Consider the following 22821-nt stretch of genomic DNA (forward strand, 5'->3'; position numbering starts at 1 on the left):
TTTTGGTCAAAAAGTCATACAATAATACAGCTCTATAAATTCTCTCGAAAGTTCTGACATTTCCTCAGTAGTGAAAATTTATGGCTCTTGCTCATATCCTCAGCTCTGTAGCCAGAAATTGTTTAGGGTGTGTTTCATAAGGAGGAAACTCAAGGGACAGTCAAGGTGTAAATAGATATAACTAAACTGTTTAAATTACTGTTTTCTATTTCTTTGTGTGCAGTTCTGTTTCTTTCTTTCTTTGGAATATAAGATTGCTTGCATTTTCTTTTTTTATTTCCCCCAAAACATGCAACTGACTTTTAAAAAGAGAAGCTAATTAATCAAGAGCACTTTTCAAAAATTTGTTTGAAAATTCAGTCGTATGAAAATTGGAGGGCTGTGCCAGCTAGCTGTACCTCCTGTACACTTTGGGGTTAGTGTCTAGGGCTCAACTACACGATATATTCATACTATGAAGCTGTCCATGCAGGGTTGGCCACAGGGTTTGGTCAAAGAAATCAAAATGCACGTGGGGCTCAGTTGAAATCAGACCAGCCTCTAGCCCGAAAAAAGAAATAGAAAGTCAGTAGGATTACGCTCAACAAAACCCTTAGAAATTTTGATTGAACAGTGTTAAAGAGCATCCTAGAACAGAATTTACATACAGGTAGCTCAGAGTCTTTATTCTGTATATCATAACAGCTGCCAAAACATGCTTACTGCTGTGCCAGTTCTCAAGATATAAGACAGCATTTAGGAGACTTTGGCTTTGGTAGATACAGTCTTTATCTGTTCAGAATGTGCTAATATTTAAAGAGACCCAAGATACTTAAAAGGATTTCACCTGGTTCGTGCTAATGTTATCTATCTTCCACAAATGATAGTATGGAACATAACTTTTTCAAAATGCGATTACCTCTGTTTTATCTTGATTAAGGTCAAGGCCATTTTTCCAACAGACAGGGGTGAAGGCTTTAAGATACCTGTGTATGGCAGAATTAAACGGCCTATTGGCTTACAAAGGGGCAGTTAAATTCTGGTCTCAGCATGACTTGTGCCAATGAATATATGTAGTAATTAAAAAGATTGTTGCCAAAAGGCAATGTTTCATCCCTTTTGGGATTAGTAAGGCAACTCTTGGAGGGCTATAATGAACCTGCATGGTATCAGAATAGTAGTAGTTTGACTGCAGGAAGAGAAAGTATAAATCCTTTATAAATCTCCTAGCAGAATGAATGAAACATGGACATAAGGTAAAATGGTGTAGAAGCTGATTGAAACAGAGTGAAAAGAAGTATATTACAGAATACCACAACAATGAATGAGTTAGGCCAATGGGTAATAAAATATAAAAAAGAATGTTTGGTGGAATGATGAAATGAAAGAAGTTGTGGACAAAGAGAAATGTATATAAGAGTTGATGCAAAAAAAAAAACTGGCTAAGAGAAGGTATTAGACAATGTGTATATAGAGAAAAAGACAGTTACAAAGAATGTAATCAAAGAAAGCAAGGAACCATTAAGTAATCATGGGACAGTGTTTAGCAGAATTCCGACTGAGCAATGAGTTTTCTTGTTTCTGGTTTTATTATTGTTGTGAGCTGCCCAGAGTTGGGCTCTAAGATATAAATCTCTTTAAAAATTATTTAAAAAATAAATAAAAATTTGCTTTCTCTGGTGGAAGAATAGTATGTGATGCATTTGAGGAATGTTTGTCAAAAGAAGTGAAATTGGCTGTGTGTTTCTACCCACTTTGTTCTTTGGAAATAAGACGTGCATATGTCAGGTGAAACGTAAAAGTAAACTGAATGCAGTAGGAATGGGGTATTTAAAAAACACATGCGTTAATATGAAATAATTCTCGAATTCTAGTTCTGTATCAAACATTTCTTCACTATTTTTTCTGATCCTGTTTGCTGGAAAACACATTTTTCTCCCCAGAGAAGAAAAGAAAATCCACTAAAATTCTCATGAGCGAGGATATAGGAATTCTGTTAGTTACCAGGTGGCCATTCTACTATATTCTCTTCAGTTTTAAGGCTTCAAGGTGTCTTTGCTTTAATTAAATCCTAAGGGAAGGAATCATGAAGAAACTCTTCTTTTGGACAGCTTATGCCTCCAAGGAGGCTGCAGAGAGATGGCAAGATACATAACAGAAAACTGCGGTAGCAACAGTCACCACCACTATCCAGCAGTAAGGTAAACAGAATCATCACCCAAAGATAGCATAAAGCAATCTGAAAACATCCTGTGAATGAAGCAGAAGAACAATATCCTGTTTTGCAGAGGAAGAAAATTGGGCAGGAAGGGAGAATAGAAATTTCAGTGCAATATTAACTTATTTTGATGTCCCAGCATATATCTATTTACTTGAGAAATTTCCAGCTTTATATATGAACACTTTTTCACTACTGAAGGTAAAGTAAAAGTCTCTGTACATACATATGTATCTTGGTGTGAACATGGAGCTTTATATTGGAGCCAGTGCTCTGAGTAAGCTATGATACATTTGTATAAGCTACACAATGTAGCTGCCGTAGAAATAGGGGTTAACCAGCTGGTTTAGAATCCAAAGAGCTTGAAAAAAAAGCCCCCAAAATCTGCATCATTTTATGTTAGTTCTGATTGAATTAGGTCAATATTTTGTGTTCAGTAAAGAATAATGCATACCAACCACAGCTCTAATACTATGTTTGAAAGGCACAGCCCACTACAGGCTTTCTTGCAACTGAAAATGAGAAGCAAATCTGATCACTATTGGCAGATAATACGTATGATGGAGTGTTCTGCAAAAAGTACAGAAAACAGTACAATTAGAACTCCACTTTAAACAATATCTACATTGGAATATGGGACACCATTCATAATACATTGACTTAACAGTACCCATCATTTGAAAATTTGAGAGACTGAATCAGTGTGGGTAAACTACATAAGCTAAAACATTAGCATATAATCAACTTAAATTATTAATGCTAATAGTTTAAATATTTTCATTCAGAGAACCTCTTAGAGTCTTTCTGTGAGCTTGTTTCTACAGTCTTGCCACAGGAGCTTTTAGCACATGGATAACTTGGCTATCCTTTGCTTCCTTGTATATTTATTTATTTCCTGGCTTCTTGGCGTCTCTCAGTTACCAAACCAAACCAGAAAGATGATGGCAGAGGCAGATCCTCCGGTCTGTCTTCAGTCCTTGGCAGTCACTGAAAGATGGCCGGAGGCAGCCATTTTAGGTCCCTTAAGCCACAGGTGCTTATGTACTGCAATTCACTTAAGCCCCATCAAGCATCACCATTGGTTGGAATGAAAGTTGTTGTTCATCAGTCCACACATGCATGTCAAGAATCTTCTGTTCTGAGCTTCATTTTTTCACACTCCAAAGGAGAAGGATTAGCAGCATGGAGGAATAATACATGGCCAAAAATCAGAAGACAGAGATGGGGAAATGGGACCTCAAATATTTCTGACCCATTCTTTCAGCACATCCAGTTAGTAAGATCAGTGATTGGTGGAAGTTGAACTTCAGTAACATCTGGAGAGCCACTAGTCCCTCTCCCTGCCATGAGGGGCATCAGTAAAGTATGAAGGGATGGAAAAAGCTCCTTGAGAAATTTTACACTTGAATCTGAAATGTTGTTGTGTGTAGCTGTTCTTGGGCCTGTTCTTACAATATCTTCCTTTCCATTTATAAGGCTTGCCCTGGTTTCAGTCTCAATTAACAAAGCATGTCATACACATTTAGCCTAGGAGAGTAATGTGGCTCTTAACATATTTTTAAGAGCTGACTTGTCTTGCTTTGATCTTTAGCAGTGTTGCTATGTTGCTGAAAATAAATGCTTCCAAAGGCTGTTTGTAATGAAATCAGCAACACTTTATTCACAGCTCACACTGTCCTCCAGCATGCAGCATCACCGGATGTGAAAGCCTCAGTACTCCTCCTCCTGCATGTTAAAGCTTCTCAGCTTCAGCCATGTGGAGTCTTTCAGCCTGAATCAGTTTTGATTGCTCCCAGAAGAGTTCCTTGGCACAGTTCCGTAGTCTTGATTCAGATCTTCCTCACTGGCAGCAGTAACAGAGTTTCTGGCCACTTCCCCTACACAAATGTTTCTCAATCTCAGCTCTCACAGCATGGTGCTTGGTGCCAAGTGCTTAAAATGCTCTCACGCACCACTTAGTGTAAATATTGTTTTTAACATACCATTAATCTGCTGTCCTATATTTTCAGCCAGCCAGCCAGCCAATCTGGCATGAGATTTGTGCACACCTGTCCTCACATATTCCCATTCATGTTGTGTGACACTTGCTAACTCTCTGTGTCTGATGACTTGGAAGAAGCTTTCTTCTTGGATTCATGGAATTCAGATAGGTGTATAATTCCATTAGCTGGGAGAAGTGGGAGGCTGGGTTTCATATGAGCAATGAGTTTTTGTTGGTTCCAGTCTCAACAGTATTTTGGCATGATTTTTGATCTGTAGAGCAGCTGATTTTTTTTTTCTTAGAAAAAGAGGTTGCTTCTGATCATATCTGTTTTGAGCCTGGTTTCCAGGCTGGTTTAGAAATAAAAACTTTCTAGTCTTTCTGGCTAAGGATCCCCAGTCAACTGCCTGGTAGAGCTGAATATATGTTTCTGTTTTCAGTGATCTCACTGATCTCTTGGTAGCTTTCCATGACATTGACCATAGTAGTTTTCAGAGCCATCTGCCAAGATGGGAATGAAGGGCACCAGTTTATTATGGCGGTAATCCAGGGGTAGGCAACTTTATGAAAGCCAGATGTTCTGGATTATAACAGCTAATGATATGGGATTTGGGGAATTGTAATCCAAAACATCTGGAGGTCGTCAGATATCTACCCATGTTCTAGTCAGTTTCTGAATCATTGTTCTTTAAAAAATAGTGGCAGCGGATTTCTCCTTTATTCCGTGCTATTCTTCACCAAGTCATTCCCAAAGTTTTATTCATTTCCAAGAAAAAATATAACCATATGAGAAAAGACATCCAAAGATTTTAAATCCTGCTCATCAGTATGATAATAATACACAAGTCTGCTTTTTCTTTCCCTGTTCCAAAGCAATTACTGAAATTTAAAAAAAGTTGGGAATTGGGGCAAAGCAACTGAAAGGGAAAGCTGAGGCATTAGTGCTTGATGGTAGAACAGAATGAAGGTCAGGTCTGACCAGTTCTGGATAATATTGTACTCATTGAAAATGAGCAGTTTTCCTACTTAGGGTTGCTCCTGGATCCAGCATTGTTCTCATGTGACCTGATTGCAAGGTTGATGAAGAATGCCTTTAAGAGCTTAGGCGGGTACTTCTTTTCCATCTTTCCTGATGAAATATAGTTTGGCAACAATCAAGCATAGCATAAAAATATCTAGATTACTGCCACAGACATCCCTTGGGCCTGTCTTTCAATAGAGGTTGTTCAGCTGGTTCAAGAGTTCCCAGTTTTGGCATCCAAGACTGCTTCTAGCACATACAGCTCTGCTCCCTGTCACCCTTAAAATTCGTATCGGTTATCCAGTTTAGGGACTACAACACACCAAGTTCTTGTAATATAATGTAACATGATAAAGACCTTAAATCATATGTATAGTCTCTTGATTCATGCAACTTTGTTACTACTACATATCTGCTTGTTCTGGTTGAAATATTCATCTCTGTCCCTTAAAATTATGGGAATATTCCTGGAGATACAAGCCTAATTCTACTTTGGAGGAAGGTTAAGGTTCTTAATTTTCCTCCTTGTGAATGATTCTTTAAAAATCAGATATAGGATATAATTAGAACAGACCCACTGAAATTAATAAGTATGAGTAATTAACTCCTACTGTTTTTAAAAGAACATAAGCATAAAAAATAGTATTCCAGAATGAAGCTAATAAGTGAAATAATCTGTCCAAAATGGACACACTGTAATATAGAATCATATCATAAGAATCAAGATTCAGCATGGCTTTAAATTACATGACAGTTCTATAAACTTCATAAATGTTTTAACTGTATTTTGATAGACTAGAGTTCTTGTCTCTATCGAATTCTCTTCGGTAGACTGAAGATTCATTGCCTCTTGAACTCGCTGTTTTAGATTGTATAAGAACAAAGATGTTTGGAAGGACAAAGATATTTGGAATGATTCACTGTAATACTGAAATATTTTATTTTTCTGTGATATTGCTACTGCAAGAACAACCCCTCCCCCCCAGTAATATGTTTTACCGAATCTGCTTTTCATCTCCTAACATGATTTTTAGAGAGCCAAGTTTTCTTGATGGCAGATTTTCTTACATAATCTCTATTGATATTTGGTCATGAGAAGGAGATGAAGTTGTATATTATTTGTTATATTTTTTTCATTTCATGGTGACCTAAGAATTAGATTAATATTATGCTTGCTAGATCTCTTTTCCAAACTTTCAGTTTGGGGTGTTTTTGTTTTTTGTTTTGGTTAAACCCTTATCAAGGCATGTTAAAAAATGTCATGGATAGAACAGATTTTTTTTTATTTATTTATTTAAAGTTACTACTTATTACATTTAACATACACTGTCCAATATACAGCAATTTGTATTTTTATGTAGTATAACACTGGTTCTTTGTAACTAATGCCTCTATTACCCGCCTTCTCATATTATGATCACATATGACCATAGTACAATGAAACATGTTAATATATTCATAGTTGTTTATTCATCTTGACCTGCCATACTTACCCTCTCATTGTTTCCATATTGTAAATCAGATATGATATAAAACACATACTTTATTTGCTACAAGGTGATCATTTATTTCATGCATGCTCAGGACACAGCCTGCTTTCTGAACTATAGGTTGTTTTTTTTTAAAAAAAAACTGTTCATTTTGAATACATTTAAAAGTGAAAATATAAATGCATTTTGCCACAAATGCCTTTGTCCATGGATTTAATCCATAGAGAGAAGAATGTTACCTCAAGCAAAGTTCACCTAGTACTTGATCTTTCCTTAAAAAAAAAAAGCCACAGACAGGCTGTGGGGGTTGAACCTATTTTTAACAAGGTGCTGAGTGGTCTCTTTCAGCTTTGTTTAATTTTAAAACATCTAGTGCTCTCAGAGCAATGCTGGGCTCTTTGCATTGAGGGTAAGGCTTCTGTACAATGAGTTTGATTGTCTTCTAAGGAAACTGGATTACAAAAATATGAACCAAAGCTGGAAGTGATCCCTCACCCATCTTGCATATTTTAAAAGTGTAAGTGTAATCTACATCTTGTGATCCAGTGAATTTGTAAAATAAAATGGATTTTTGAGCACCCATCCATCCATCTGCCTGTAATGAGAAACCTGAGGGGCTTAGACATCCTCCCTGTCTGAAGACCACGTATTCCTTGGTCCAGCTATGTGTCAAGATCCTCTTTTAATACTTCCTAGCCTACTGGCTCTTTATTTAAGATCAAGTACTAGGTGAACTTTGCTTGAGGTAACATTCTTCCCTCTATGGATTAAATCCATGGACAGAGGCATTTGTGGCAAAATGCATTTATATTTTCACTTTTAAATGTATTCAAAATGAACAGTTTTTTTAAAAAAAAAAACTACTTAGAGTGTGGCCTGTTTTATCTACTCAGAAGGAAGCCTTTCTTGACTCTCTCTTTCAGAATCAGGAATTTTCTCATAGTGTTTCTTCATTACTGATAATTTGCTTCACAACAAAGATAGCCATTTTTTTCATGATTGGATGCTTCCGTAATGGTTTGGGAGCAGCAAGGGCCAAAGTGGGCAAATGATGTCTCATAAGGGGTTGATCAAGAATTTTATAGCTCTTGTTTTGTTTGTTTTTCTTTTATGTTTTGTTTGTTTGTATGTATTTAATTCTATTTTATTCTATAGCTTTCACTTGCTTTCTGCTTGAAAATTAGGAAAGCCAAATTCAATTATGCAGTTTGAGTGGGGTGCTGCATGGATAGCCCTGGTATTACTCTATACCTTGAATTCATGAACCTCCATGAACTACTTTTTAGGGAAGACCTGATGTGTTAGCTGTGAATCTGTATATTTGGTTTATTGCTGTTAGATATATTCAAACCACAGCTATTATTTAATTGCATTGTTGTATGTTCTAAAGTATCACTTGTTATATTATGATAGATTGATTCATAATCTGATTCAACCATAAAGCATTGTCAGGATTTCTCCAGAATTAACAAGGTTTTATATTTGACTTAAATATTACAGTAATCTACTTTAGTTAAGTTGAACAATCATCTATGATTTACTTTGTCTCTTGAGAATGTCACAAGAGTAACAAGTGGATTATATTTATTAATTCAAAATACATGAGAAGAAAATTCAGCCAACCTTCAAAGATTGCTGGAAATATTGATGAATGTTTAAAACAGGTGGAGTTTGCAGCATATCTAAGATTATTTTTGATATTTGCTCAAATTAAAAACTGAAAAATTAACTTTTGACTGTTCTTACAGTCAACATTGTATTTGACAGTTCCAAGACAGAATTTCTCTGTAACTGTATTGCGGTGGCAATTCATCCATTTCCATAATGTTTCTGTTAAAAATAGTTATTCTGTATTGTTCCTTCTATAAAGTGAAGGTGTAGAGCACATCAGCACTTGTTCTTTGATTGGCTGACTAATCAAATTTGCAAACTAATGACAGCATCTAGATTCAATAATACAATTGGAATAATGGAGTTGTAAAATAACAACAACAACAATAATAATCAGCATGGATGAAATCATTATCAATCAATTACAAAAGGCAGCTTTACTTGTAACACCTTATATCCTGCAAGAATACCTTTTAACACCATCAAACAACAACATCTGCCTATCCCAGATCCTTGGGAAGGACACAATAGGCAGATTAAAATGCCAAATCCAGTTTAAACATCTGGCTGACTGTGCGACCAACCATAATAAATAGCGACCATAATAATAATAATAAAGTCTGGATAATGGGCATTGCAATACCTGGAGACGGCAGAATAGAAAAGGAAGAACTGGAGAAAATCACAAAATATAAATATCTGTAAATAGAAGTAGAATGACTATGGCAAAAGAAAGCAAAGGTAGTACCAATAGTGATAGGTGCCTTAGGTGCAATCCCAAAACATCTGGAGCACCACTTGAACACCATCAACATTGACAAAATCACGTTTAACACCTTTAACACATCAGACAGCATCATCTGCCTTTCCCAGGTCCTTGGGAAAGACTCGATAGGTGGATAAAAATGCCAAATCCAGTCTAAACATCTGGCTGACTATGCGATCAACAATAAAAATAAATCAAACTAAAACTTTTTACTAAGATTGATTTTTTTTAATAATCCTCTCCTCCAATAGGCTCCACAATTCTGCAATTTCACTAACAGCAATGCAGTATCTAATTTTCCGATTTTTTATATATGACAGTTGTAACCACAACTGCATAAGAATAGTGTCACAATTTAGTTTGAATCTAGATTCAGATCTGGAACTCGAATCCAAGGGGGAAAGACATTTAACTAAGGCTGGGAATTTTTTGTATAGGACATAGTGAGTTATCCCCGACCAACTGCCTTGATGGAAGAGGCATTTGTTTCCAGTTGCACCAGAACTACACTGAAGAAACAGTTGCTTACTCTCTTGTATGATTTATTGCAGTCGCCACAGCATGGAATAGATAGAGGTTAGTTGGGAAAGCTCACCATATCTCAATCACTGAGAGTTGTTGGGAGTTGGGCAACAAATTAATTAATTAATTAAATATTTGTCATTTCTTTTTACTATTCAATTCATCATTTTGTTTCTATATATATTAACATTTGCTATTATCCCAACTTTTTGGCTGTATGTCATTTCTAACATACAGTACTAGCAGAAAGCATATTAGGAACAGTAAAATGAAGGTTTATAACTTTTTTTTTAAAATGCACATATACACAAATGAAAATATCAGCTATAAACCTAGCAAACTGCCACAAAAGGCAAAAATTAATCTAGAATGACTAGACTGGTCATTTCCATTTTTATATGGTTCACATTAATTCTTCATTATTTGCTTTCACATCTGTTAAGCATTTTGGTTATTGCTCTTTTTATTTTCAAGCACTTGGACTATTAGGCATCCAAATAGATGTGAAATTAGGGTAGGGAACTGAATAAGGAACTGATGCCTCCTTTGAAACTGGGGATTCAATACTATTATTCTAAGCTCTTCCTAAGGAAGGACAGCATTTGAAAGATTTCTTTAAGAGAAATCAGGTTTGTTAAGAGAATCTCTTTCCTTTATGACCCTCTTTATCTTTTCTTGTTCCAGAGAAGACCAACAGGTAGACCCATTTTACAGGCACATTTTAGAAGAGATAACATTTTGAATTGTAATTCCTTGTATTACTTTTTCTCAGCTGGTTTCATATACAGGTAGTCCTTGCTTAACAATAATTGGGACTGGAATTTCCATCACTAAGTGAAGTGGTCATAAAGTACAATGTCATGTGACTGCATCTCTTAGCAATGGTAATCCCAACAGTCCCCGTTGTTGTTGTTAAGCAAAAAACCTGGGTCATTAGGCAAGAACCTCATGAGACTGCAACTTGCGACTTCCTGCCAGCTTCCCACAAGCAAAGCCAGTGGGGAAGCCCACTGGAAGTTGCAAGTCCCAGACACCTGCCAACCAGGCCAGAGGGCCGGTGAGTACTACAGAGTGAGGCAGGGAGGGTGCTGCAGCAAGAGTGGGTGGGCTGGGGAGGTGGTGCTGTGGCGCAAACGCACTTTAGAGTACAAGATCACTGGGATCTCGAATTCTATAGCAGGGCTCCTTGAGAGAAAAAGTGGTGGGACTGACTTGTAACCTTCCTTGCCAGCTTCCCCATTGACTTTGCTTGTGGGAAGCTGGCAGGGAAAGTTGCAAAATGGTGATCATGTGACTGGGATGCTGCAGCCATTGTAAGTGTGAGCCAGTTGCGAAGCGCCCAGAGTGCAATCACATTGCACAGGGGTGGTGCAATGGCTAGAACTTCAGGGACTGGTAGTAAATACCATTCATTCAGTACCATCGCAACTTCAAATGGTTGCTGAATGAGTGGTCGCTAACTGAGGACTACCTGTAGTAGTTCTTGCCTACTTGATCCTTCTTTTGATTTGTTTCTTCAGTTGCAGTCTTGTTTGAAGGGTTAGTTCTGTTTTGAACTATGACATTTGTTGTTAGGACTTCTTATATTCACCTATAAAGTAATATATATTTTGCTCCTTCCCTCTTTTAAAAAAAATGTATATTTGTGTCTGTTGTGACATAACAGCTGAAGAAGGTCTCATAAGGCTATCTCTTTTATTTTAGCAACAAGAACAAGACCCCACTAATCTTTACATCTCAAACTTGCCCATTTCCATGGATGAGCAGGAGTTGGAGAATATGCTGAAACCCTTTGGACACGTCATTTCCACCCGAATATTAAGAGATGCAAATGGTGTCAGTAGAGGAGTCGGCTTTGCCAGGTGAAAAGCTTGTTTTTCCTTATTTGCATGCTGGAATTTTCTTTTCTTTCTAGATTTATTTATTTATGCATGCATGCATGCATGCCAAGGACATCATTGCTATTGTTATAAAGATTTGGAATCATACAACATGCAGAATGATCCAAGGAACTAAAGGAAATTTATCTGAATTTATGAGCGCATCTTTTCCAGAAGTTTGAGGAATCACCGCTTGAGAATAAAGTTTATTTTATTTAGCCAAATGACAGTAAACTAGAAGTAATTAAATAGCAGTTCAGTTTCAACATGAAGAGGAATAAATGTCATTCTTTCTGAAAAGCCTATATATGATTATGCTAGATATTTCTTAATTTAACTTTGGGAAAAGTAGATGGGAAGGGTGAATATAGACTTACTGTAAAATATATGAGATCCATAGAGTTTCTATGGCCAGGAATGAAAGCAAGAACGTGTGATACAGTATTATTATTATTTATTTATTATTACAATTATTTTTATCCAGACTTTCAGGACAATAGACTAGCCAAAGCAGATATTTTTGAGCAGTAGAAACAATTATAAATAAAAATGCAAATATATTATTTAAAAACAAAGACAGACATATTTAGGATTTTTCTGGTAAGTCAGATGGTGTCATTGGGGAGAAAGAGGGCAGCTAAAACTAGCTTATATGGGGGTTGGCACTAGCCTTCCTCTATCTGTCTTCAGGGATCCTTATCCTGGAGCAATTAATGATAGTGCCCGTGCAGGGCAGAGGGTGGGATAAGATAAGAGTGCTGCTGGCATGAATAATTTCTGCAAAGGGACAAAAACTATTCTATCTTGCTAATCCCTTTTCCAGAAACATTTGCTTAAGTTCTGGAGGAATATATACTTTTATTCTGGAATTATGCTCCACCAAGTATATGAACATAGCCTTTGCAGTTTTTACTGGTTGACAGAACATTTTCACCTTCAGAATTTAATAGGGGTTAAAAGTTGCTGATGTTTTGATGCTGTGTATATGTGTATCATCTTATGGCAAAGTGAGCAATGTGTTCAAAGCTAGATGGCCATACTTAATGACTTTTAAGGGCTAAGGATTGTATTGGGAAGAACAATTATATAAAATAGGTGGAGTCCTCCAATGTGTAAATAGGATCAGAGTTATGCTTTTTCTTGAATTTAGGGATGGTGTTCCATGATATAACTATGTTATATGCACATTAAGGCATATATTATAGTTTTCTTGTGTTCCCTAACTCAAAAGTTGCATGACTACAATGGTATAAAAATATAAAGAATAAGTAATTAAATAAAACAATAGAGAAGTGTCCTGCCAATTTTTGGTAATTTGAGTGGGGGACTCCAGGATATAAAAAAAATAATTAGGGGGATCACACATAGCTTTGTACTAGTCTGAGGGGCAGTTGCAGCTTTTGGATACAGATAGTCTTCACTTAATGACTGTTTATTTAGCAACCAGTTGAAGTTATGACAACACTAAAAAGGGACTTACAATCAGTGTCCAAAGTTACGACCATTGCAGCCCCCTCCCGTGGTCATGTGATCATGATCCAGGCGCTTGGCAACCAGCGTGCACTTACGACAGTTACAGCATCCTAGTGTCACATAATTGCCATTTGCAACCTTCCCAGCTGGCTTCCAGCAAGCAAAATCAATGGGGAACCATGTGATTGACTTAATGACCATGTGATTCGCTTAATGACATGATTCACTTAATGACCATGGTGATTTACTTAACAACTGCTGCAGAAAAGGTCATAAAATCAGGTCCAGTCACATGACGATTAACTTAATGATCGCATCGCTTAGCGACCTAAATTCTGGTTCCAATTGTGGTAGTTAAGCGAGGACTTCCTGTATTCATTTCAAGGTCAGTTGGAGCATTTTGTTCGAGAACTATTGTATGCTGAAATTCTCAGTACACCTTCTAAGTAAACCCTGGAGAATACAGTAGGATTTGATTTAAAATAAATATGGATGGGATTATATTATTAGTGATGTAGCACATTAGTAATGAAATATGTATAAGATGGTACTAGTAATACCATAGCACATTAGCTTCTTTTCTTTTCCTTGATACTCTTTTTTTTAAATTTGGCATTTGGAGACAATACCAAGGTTCATAGGAAATCCATTTTAAAATCAAAATCAGTAGTGAAGGTAAGACAACCTATGATATTTTTGATTTATCTGGCCTGTGAAACTTGAATTGCCAGTTTCTCTGCTGGGACTCGTGATAAAGGATGAGCATTAGATTAGGTAAATTGTAATGAATGAATACCTCCAGCTCTTTCTTCAACCAATTTGGTAGTTCTTCCTACCAAATTTGTTCCATGTGGAAGCTCAGCTTATTATCCCACACAACCAGCTTAATTTTCACTATAGCATTCCTGAAATGTTTCAGAATTTTCTTCTCATATATCATGTATTGTAGAGGAGAGATAATGCCAGATTTCTCAACATCTTAGTATTTGATTCAGGTACACACATTAAAAAAGAAATGATAATGATTTTTTATTTAATTTCATGATTTTTGCCACTGTCTTAAGATGCAGGAAGAAATCAGAACGGATTGAAAAGGAACAACAAAAGCCCTGTCACTCACACAAATGTTTTGCGTGAACTCTGTTTTTGTTGTTAACAAAGTAAAAATCACCCTGGATTAAAAAAAAGCCCCACATGGTAAGAAACATCTGATGTGGAGGAAAAATGTTGACAGCTATTTCATACATCCTTATATGAAGCAGAATATTTTACTTCATTGTGGATAATATGAGCTTCCCCTGTGCTAATAAGGTGGCATAAGTTAATAGGCAATGCAATTTCACCTTTTGTCCTTGATACAAAAGAACACTGCTTGCAAGAAAATGTTAAAATAACATTGTCTGCATTCAAATGGCAAACAGAATGAAGGATGAAGTGCTCTTGCCTCTTCTTATACAATTCATTAAGTTGCCTTATTAAAAATTTGCTAACGGGAGAGACGGATCTGGAACATTAACTTGCATTTGGAAGCCAAGTTTTTCAACAGGAATCCATTTAGCAGAGTCTGTGGAAGAGAGGAGACGACAAGTTGGAATACACACTTTTCAGAGGGAGTTGGCTATATTCACATGATAGTTGAAGCCAAGCAATGCTGGAGATTTCTCTGCAAGGTGTGTTTTTCTACTGGGTGATGTAAATATATTTCACATGCCCATGGATACACTGTTTGTCTTCAGAGAGGAACAGCTTAGCAGTCAAGCAGGATAGTGCATAAATTTTCTTGTGTTTCTCGTAACAAAAAGAACAGAAGCCTCATTCAAACGTTCAAAAATCACACCACTTATGATGTGTGTCACGCCAGTTATGTTCTGCCTCCCACCAATGTCACTCAAATGGCAACAGATTCCCTGCTGCCAGGTGTGTGTTGAGTTTAATTGTCTGCAAGGAAAGAAGGATATTTACCTCTATGGTACAGTTGACTATTTGACTGTCTGCAAAAGACAAAGTCACTGAAGTAGAGAAAAATGTAATTTTTTATTTCTTTGCCTGATGTCATGTATCTTGAATTAACTTTCCCAGTGACATTTTATAGTAAACTCCATAAAGCTGTGTTGTCCAAACTTGGCCACTTTAAGATGAGTGGACTTCATGGCTGGCTGGGGAATTCTGGGAGTTGAAGTCCACTCATCTTAAAGTGGCCAAGTTTGGACAACACTGCCATAAAGTATGGAAAACAGGGGAAAATGAAGGAAATGCTGACAGCCAGGCATTCACCAATTTTATTGCTACTGGATATACCTGTTTACTAGTTAACTTGAAAGTGAGGCTAAATCAATCATTGCCTACTTTTATGCTATCCATTTCCCTGTTCAGAAACATTAGATTTTTTAAAGGATTTCTTAAAATTTTATTAGGAAAGTATAACAACAAAAAGAATAATAGATTGGTGATAGTACCACAAAAAATTACATGATTACAAAGATGAAAATAAACTTGGGGAAGAAACTAAAGGAATAAGAAAAAAAAATCTATGGGATATTATTACAACATTACTTCAATCCTTGGATTTATTATTAAATCTAGGTCATATAAAAACGTATTGCTCCATCTTCTTATTTTTTGCAAATGAAGACATTTCAAAAATTGATAAAGAAAACATGTCTTGAATCCATTCTTTAACAACCGGAGTGGTAGATTTCCTTCCATCTACATAAAATAAATTTCTCTGGATGAATCCCAAGCCTGATAGAGTCAAAGTTCTTCATAAAATATCAAATACCATATTCCAGGAGTATAATTCAGCATCACAGTTACATCTTTATCTACAGTACTATATTTTTCCCAAGAATATATTAATTTATAACTTAAAACCAAAAGGCAGCCATGACTGGACATCACCAAAACATATGAGTGAGAGACCCTCACATTTCCTGCAAAGCCAGCACAAGAAATCTGATATCCACCTTTTAAAAACATTATTTGAGGGTTTGGGTTTCCCTTAGTAGCTTCAAAGGTGCCAGAAATTCTAGGATCCCTTGAGATACTGTATTTGAAGTGAAACCTACAATTCAATTTTAAATTAAAAACTAGTGTGAAACTTAGCATTAGTAATACATTTAAAATGAGGAGTTTGAGTATCCAATTCTGGAAAACCAATAGGTCTAAGGATTGTCTGATAAAACATGCCAGTGGTTCAGTTTAAATGTAAGAGGAGAAAGTGGACAACCTTGAAAGTTCTTCAGTCTTTGATAGGTTCCACACAACATCTTGATGGGTGAAGAAATAATTATATTTGTGATAACCCTAAAAGGTTAGAATATCACATTTTAATCCAATTAATAAACTTAGAAGGAAAGCTATATTTAACTAAGGCAGACTCTTAAAATGCACTGCACTGTTTAAAGCCCTTCTTTGTATCCATAGTTATATGTTGAATTGGGCAGATATATAAATCCAGTTATATAGTCTTCTGGTTGGTTGTGTTGTTTAAATACATATGCGTATGTGTTGAATTTTTTCCCTGTTCCTTTTAAGTAGTTAAGCAGTCAGGCGGCCTCTAAGTCAAATAAATAAATAAAATCTAGTGAAGCAACCACTGCTGAATCCAATTTATTTGATTGTACTTCAAGTATATTCACTGGTGATCTGATATTATCTGAAGCTTGAAGCCTTTCTGAAGAACCAGATTGCGCAGGATAAACTATTGAAGGTAATGCAGTTTGAAGTCTTAAAGCCAAAGACATAGTCAAAGTAGTAATATGCAAATTTAACAAAAAGATTGGATGATAACTTGTACACTGCACAGGAACTTTACCTACCTTCATAATCCCAGTTGCTATAGTGATGGTGCATACTTTGATTTTAGCACCCTGGATATCTGGTCTCCAGCTAACTTAGCAGAAATGGTCCAACTAATATGAGTCACTTAAAACTGGAAAGACCCCATGTAATGATCTTGTCTTGCCTGAGGTAATTACGTTTAATTCAACTGGTGGGCACCTTTGTTGGCATCTCTGTTTTCATTTATTAATCAAACAGGGCTGAGGACTGGGGAGTAGCAATAGTAGTCCCTATTTACAAGAAAGACAATAAGGAAGACCTGTATAATTATAGATCTAACAGTCAATTAAGTGTGGCAAGTAAATTATATGCAAAGCATCTCACTAATAAACTTTCGGGTTTGGGTGGAATCAGAATAATTTTTAAGAAATAAACAAGTCAACTGAAGACTATATTCTGGTAATTGTATCACTTTATTTGGAAGCATGTACACAATTTAAAATAACCTTTATATGTGGCATTGCTGGGCTTTAAATTTGCTTTTGACTCTATAGCTACAAAAATTCTGTGGAATAGGCATAGAAATACCACTATGTATAGATGTCTTCTTTATCTGATCCAAAATTTGTATGCCAAGAGTAAGATGTGACAATCAAGGGCTGCTTTCTGATGCAATACACAAACAGAGTGTGCTGTAGGGATATGTTCTGTCCCCTGTCCTGTTTAATTTGTTTATAAATCCTGTGATTGAATCAGTGAACAATTCAGATTGTCATGCCTTCAAATTAGCAGGCCCCAAAATTCCACACTGCTATAGGCAAATGATGCATTTCTCCTTCTCCTATATGGCTTAGAAAGGCTACAAATTTTATAATCCAGTACTGCAAACAGAACAGGCTGGTACTTAATTTCCAAAAATCTAAAGTCACAGTCTTTGCCAAAAGGGCCAAAATAGAAATACCTTGGAATATTTGGGCGTAGTTTTCCATTCCAAGGAAATCTGGAGCACTGACCATGATTATGTTTTCTAGCTGGCATAAAGATCTGCAACAGTCATCAAGCAATTGTTTTTCACTAAAAGAAGTGAACTAGTACCAACTGCCTTAAAACTCCTGTAAGCTAAAACCTTGACCCAAACATTGAATGGAGCTCAGGTGGGTCACTGTGTAGGGAAAAATGCTCTTGAAACGGTACTCAGACCAAATTTCTAAGTTCTATACTATCTGTCCCCAGAGGGGTAACTGATGCCCTTCTTAAACAAGAGATCAAGGCATGGAAGCTTATGTTAAACTACTGGCTAAAGCTCCAATTCTTCCCTTCAGGTTTACTTCCACTAATAATGGCTGATGACTTTCCAGGAGGTTGGTATAATGTCATAAAACAAAAACTAATAACATGTTAGCTATCAGAAGGTTTCATACAATCCTTCTGCAAAGATTAAATGATACTGAGTTCCAACTGGAAGTAAACAGCTTGGCACAGGCTACAGGGAAGCAGGAACGGGGTGCCAAATCTCTATGAGAAGTAGCCAGCTATCCTTACTTACATTTCAAGTTAAGGAAAGTGGGATATTTTTGAGGGGGGTGAGTATTTTGCCTTTGGCATTATTACAGGGAAGATATTCTAAGATCCCATATGAGAAATATGTTTGTCCCTATGGAACCAGAGATATTAAAACAGTTCAACATGTCTTATTGTACTTCAGCTTCATTGGACATCCATAATACTTCTGCCTCATCCCTATTTATCATATACTCTGGAAGAATAGACACAATTTATATGAGATTACTTCTATGGGGTTTCAAATCCTCTACAACTTGGATTACAGGTAGTCCTTGTTTGGTGACCACAATTGGGACTGGCAACTCAGTTGTTAAGTGAAATGGTTGCTAAGTGAAACCGTGACTGTGTTTATGATCTTACTTCAACTTTTCTTTGCTTTACAGACCTCTGAAGGTTGTAAATGTGAGGACTATCATAAAGTTACTTTTTCATCACCGTCATAACTGCAAACATTCGCTAAACAAGGCAATTGCTCGAGAACTACCTGTACAGGTACTTCTTGCTTAACGACCATTATTTCAGTGACCGTTTGCAGTTACGACAGTAACTGCAGTATTCGCCTCCATTGTTAGATTTATTTTATTCAGAAAATCTGTGATTTGTACTTTTGAAACCTAAAAAATTAGATCATATCAAATTTGAATCATTATATGCCTCCTACCACCTTCCAGCAGGGTATAGGTTATTGGAGGGAGGGCAGGCAAGCAGACTGGATTGGGGCTGTCAAGTGTATAAAGTCATGGCTGAGACTGCATGAGTGAAATAGTTGAAGTAAAGTTTAGATTATACGTGGGCCTATTTGTAGAAATGTATACAGGTTGTCCTTGGTTAACAATGGTAATTAGGCCCCGAATTTCAGTTGCTAAGCCATACATTCGTAAAGCATAACATCACATGACCACATCGCTTAGCAATAGCAATACCAGAGGTCCCCATTGCTGTCATTAAGTGAAGTTTGTGGGTTGTTAAGCAAGGACCTCCTCACAACTTCCTGCTGGCTTCCAACCACCAAACTCAATAGGGAAGCCAGCAGGAAGTTGCAAATCCCAGGCAGCTTGCAAGCAGGCCTGCAGGCAGATAAGTGGCTGCTGCCAGGTGGGAGAGGGTGCGCAAGGGTCCAGCATGGTAAAAGCACACTGAGGCTTGGGGTGGCTGCTGCCAGGCGGGGGAGACTTACCCGAGCAACTTACAATCTTCTCTGCCAGCTTCCCCACTGACTTTGCTTGTGGGAAGTTGGCAGGGAAGGTTGCACATGGCAATCATGTGATTGTGGGATGCTGCAACCATAGTAAGTGCAAGCCGGTTGCCAAATGCCCAGATCATGATCACGTGACTGGGGGGGGCGGGTGCTGGGATGGACAGAACTTCAAGGACCAGATCTAAGTACCACTCATTCAGCACCATCATAACTTTGAATGGTCGCTGAACCAATGGTTGTTAACTGAGGACTATCTGTATATTGGTACTTTGTGGCTATTATTCAGAACAAGTCACTTTTTCAGCAGTAAGTTGCTGTTTAATGGAGATAAGTATGTTTGTATAATTAAACTATGGCTTGCGTTTTAGTGACTGAGAAATGTGTGCTTCTCCTGTTGGCATCACTTTTTCAAGTATCATAGTTTCCTGTGCATAAACAAAGTGGATTAAGATCTGGAGTGAGAAGCATGATGCCACACCAATTTGGAATGTTAGCCCAAGAAATAATAAGTGCCTATCTGCTCATTGAATTAAAATCTTTATATATTAAGTTACACAAACAACTTACTGCCATAATTTCTTTTTAAAAGGTTTTAAATTGGTCTGTTTACAAAGTACTTACAACTACATTGGTCAGTTGGAATAAAAATAAGAATAAGAAGGGGTGTATTGGAACCAAATTAAAACACACACCCACACACACCAGAAAAATTTGTATGGCTTTTATTTAGGCAGGTGTGAAGAAATTGCAAGTTCAGAATTCCAATTGTCTTTTCATTAGTCATTTTCATCATGGAGAAAATCTACTTATGTGGTCACTAAGAGTTGACACCAACTTGATGGCACATAATCAATTTCATTAGTCATACAGTGGCAAGTATGGAATAGAAATAGATGGAGCCACCCAGAGAGAGAGAGAGAGAGAGAAAATTTGGATTCCTGCATGAAGCAGAGAATTAGACTTAATAGTCTGTTTTTTTCTCCAGCTCTGTGATTCTCTAAAATTTCTGTGTTGGGGAGAAGGCCTTGGTCCCCAGTTTTTTTGCTTTTTAGTATTATTTCAAATTCAAACAAACAATAATGGAGACATAGATTTTTAATTCAAGTTTAACCATTATTTCATCCATTTATGTGGATGCTACTTGTACTGTACTTGTAAAAAAATGTCATGAGAAAATTGGAGCCATATACTCAGTATGGCATTAAAAGATAATTAGATATTTGTAGCACTAACCTAGCACTTTAGACTTAATGTTTAGCTTGGAAGTGTCATTTAATCATCTTACCATTTTTTCTAACACATATTTGTCTTTTTCAGTGTAGTTACATTAGTTGACATTAAAAACATGTACAACTGACTTATTTCTGTAAGATCTCTGCACATAATATTTCTTTTGATTACATAGGAATATACAGTAAGATAACACTCTTAAAGTGGTTAATGACAGCTGTTTTAGAATGGATAAGACTGATCCACATGGTACTTGATCGGGCTATCTCACCCTATCATAACAACATATATTATAATACTAATAATATGCATTATGTAATACATGATACAAAATTATGTAAGCAGAAAAAAATAACTTACATACAATGAAGAAATCTGATGTTTTCCTATTATATATATTAATCAGTATCAAAACAGTCTACTTTCTATGCTAAATGGCAACAGATCACCTGAACTCATCCAAAAGACTTCCCAAAACTTCGTACCTACAGTCTTTTCAGTGGAGATACTAAAATGAGGATACTAAAATATGTTCTCTGGTAGTTGGTGCCTCCCCAAAGAAGCCTGCTGGGACTCATGAAATGTTAATAATCTCACCACATTATCTTGTGTGAAAATGAAAACATGTCATCATATTTCAGTGTTCTCTATCAGCCTTGCAGGGTAGTCCAGACAGGAAGCATGCCCAGATGAACTAATTCTATTTTGTTGTAGGGTTACATTAACGTGAAACTAGGGAGGGTCCCTTCTAAGATATTTGCCATACCCACATTCCTTCAGCAGGCTAAGCTGCCTCTTATCTGATTTCCCCTGGCTGTGGCTCTTTCCCCTGTCTCCCAAGGTCATTCCCATATACCATTACTTTCTCATGCAAGATTTCACAAGATTTAGCAAACTTCAAACTCTCTAAAAAACTTTAAATCAATTCTGAGGAACCATGGAATAACTTGGCATCTGTGAATCCTTTGTACTAAAGATTTGGTATGAAGTCCTATGTACACAAAGCATACAATAGGCACTGTCAATGAGCTGGCTGTGGAAGTGAGCTTACTGTCCAAATATAGCTTCAGGATTTGCAGTGACAAATCCATCTCCAAACTTTGGCTATCTTCTGAAGCAGTAGCAAATGTCAGCAAAGCAGCAGGACTGACTTTGAAAGTCTAGAGCCATCTGGCTGTATTCTCCAGCAACTGTGTTGTAATATAACCATTACATTGGGGGAAACTGACATGCTGGAATAACAAGTAACTGTGGTCTCAGAGGCTCCAGGCCCATAAAAGTAGAGAGGCCTTTGATTTTTATTTTTTTTTTACATTTTCTCAGAATTGCTTTCTTGGGGATGGTGTTGATGAAATAGCTTCCATATAAGTTATGTGTCTGAATGTATATGTGGTAAAACAATTTAAAAACCAACATTTTTTCAGTGTAACTCAGTAATGCAATTGCAGTAATAATGCATCTCTGATAAACATGGTGAAATGATCTGGAATGTCTGAATTTCCAGAACTTTCAGATTCAGGGAGCAGAGATGAAACAGAGATGTTATTATAAATACTCAGAAATGCATTGAAAGGAACAGACTGCTCTTCCTTTTTCAATTATGTTTCATTTTCAGATAGAATTGATAATGCTCGTGCCTTCCTTAATTGAGGTGGGTGCCAGAGTACTATTAGTTCGCCCTGACATTTGAGAGCCGTTAATTGTGAAACTTGAGAAGTGGACCTATTTTATTAAGTCACATATTCAAGTGATGCCTTCTTCCCCCACTATGGATTTAATTTTTTTCCACATTAAATGCACAGGGTATACAGCAACTTTTTCACTTGGCAGCATGTGCATTGCCTCCTTTGTTGGGTCTATTTGGGTTTGGTAAGATGTGCCCAAAATGAAATGGTTGCTCTGCGTAGTGCTGGTAACATGGTTGGAGACACCATACCTACAAAACAGACTTTATTGCATTTATCCTTTCAGAGACGAAGGTCTCTGAAGACTAGCTGCTGATGTACATTTAGTTAAATCTGAATGAAATCAAAGTGAACAGTCTCAGCCTCAGCTGGCCTATCTCATGCGTCCATTGTACTGGCACTTTTTAAGGTCTCCAAAAGGCTG

At 36.8% G+C, this 22821-nt stretch overlaps 1 protein-coding gene across 4 annotated transcripts in view; it reads left to right on the plus strand.

The window, feature by feature from the left end:
- The window catches only part of RBMS3 (RNA binding motif single stranded interacting protein 3), a 609805-nt gene that overhangs the window by 418204 nt on the left and 168780 nt on the right, over positions 1 to 22821 (plus strand). For all 4 annotated transcript variants that reach the window (XM_088150839.1, XM_088150837.1, XM_088150836.1 and 1 more), the window contains one exon: positions 11293 to 11450. In XM_088150839.1, the coding sequence (XP_088006965.1) occupies positions 11293 to 11450 (158 nt within the window). The remainder of the gene's footprint in view (positions 1 to 11292; positions 11451 to 22821) is intronic.

The sequence above is a fragment of the Python bivittatus genome, unplaced genomic scaffold, assembly GCF_059951505.1.
Source record: "Python bivittatus isolate LINGU-HERP-01145 unplaced genomic scaffold, Pbiv_v1 ctg000610_np1212, whole genome shotgun sequence".
In the NCBI taxonomy this organism is placed as follows: Eukaryota; Metazoa; Chordata; class Lepidosauria; order Squamata; family Pythonidae; genus Python; species Python bivittatus.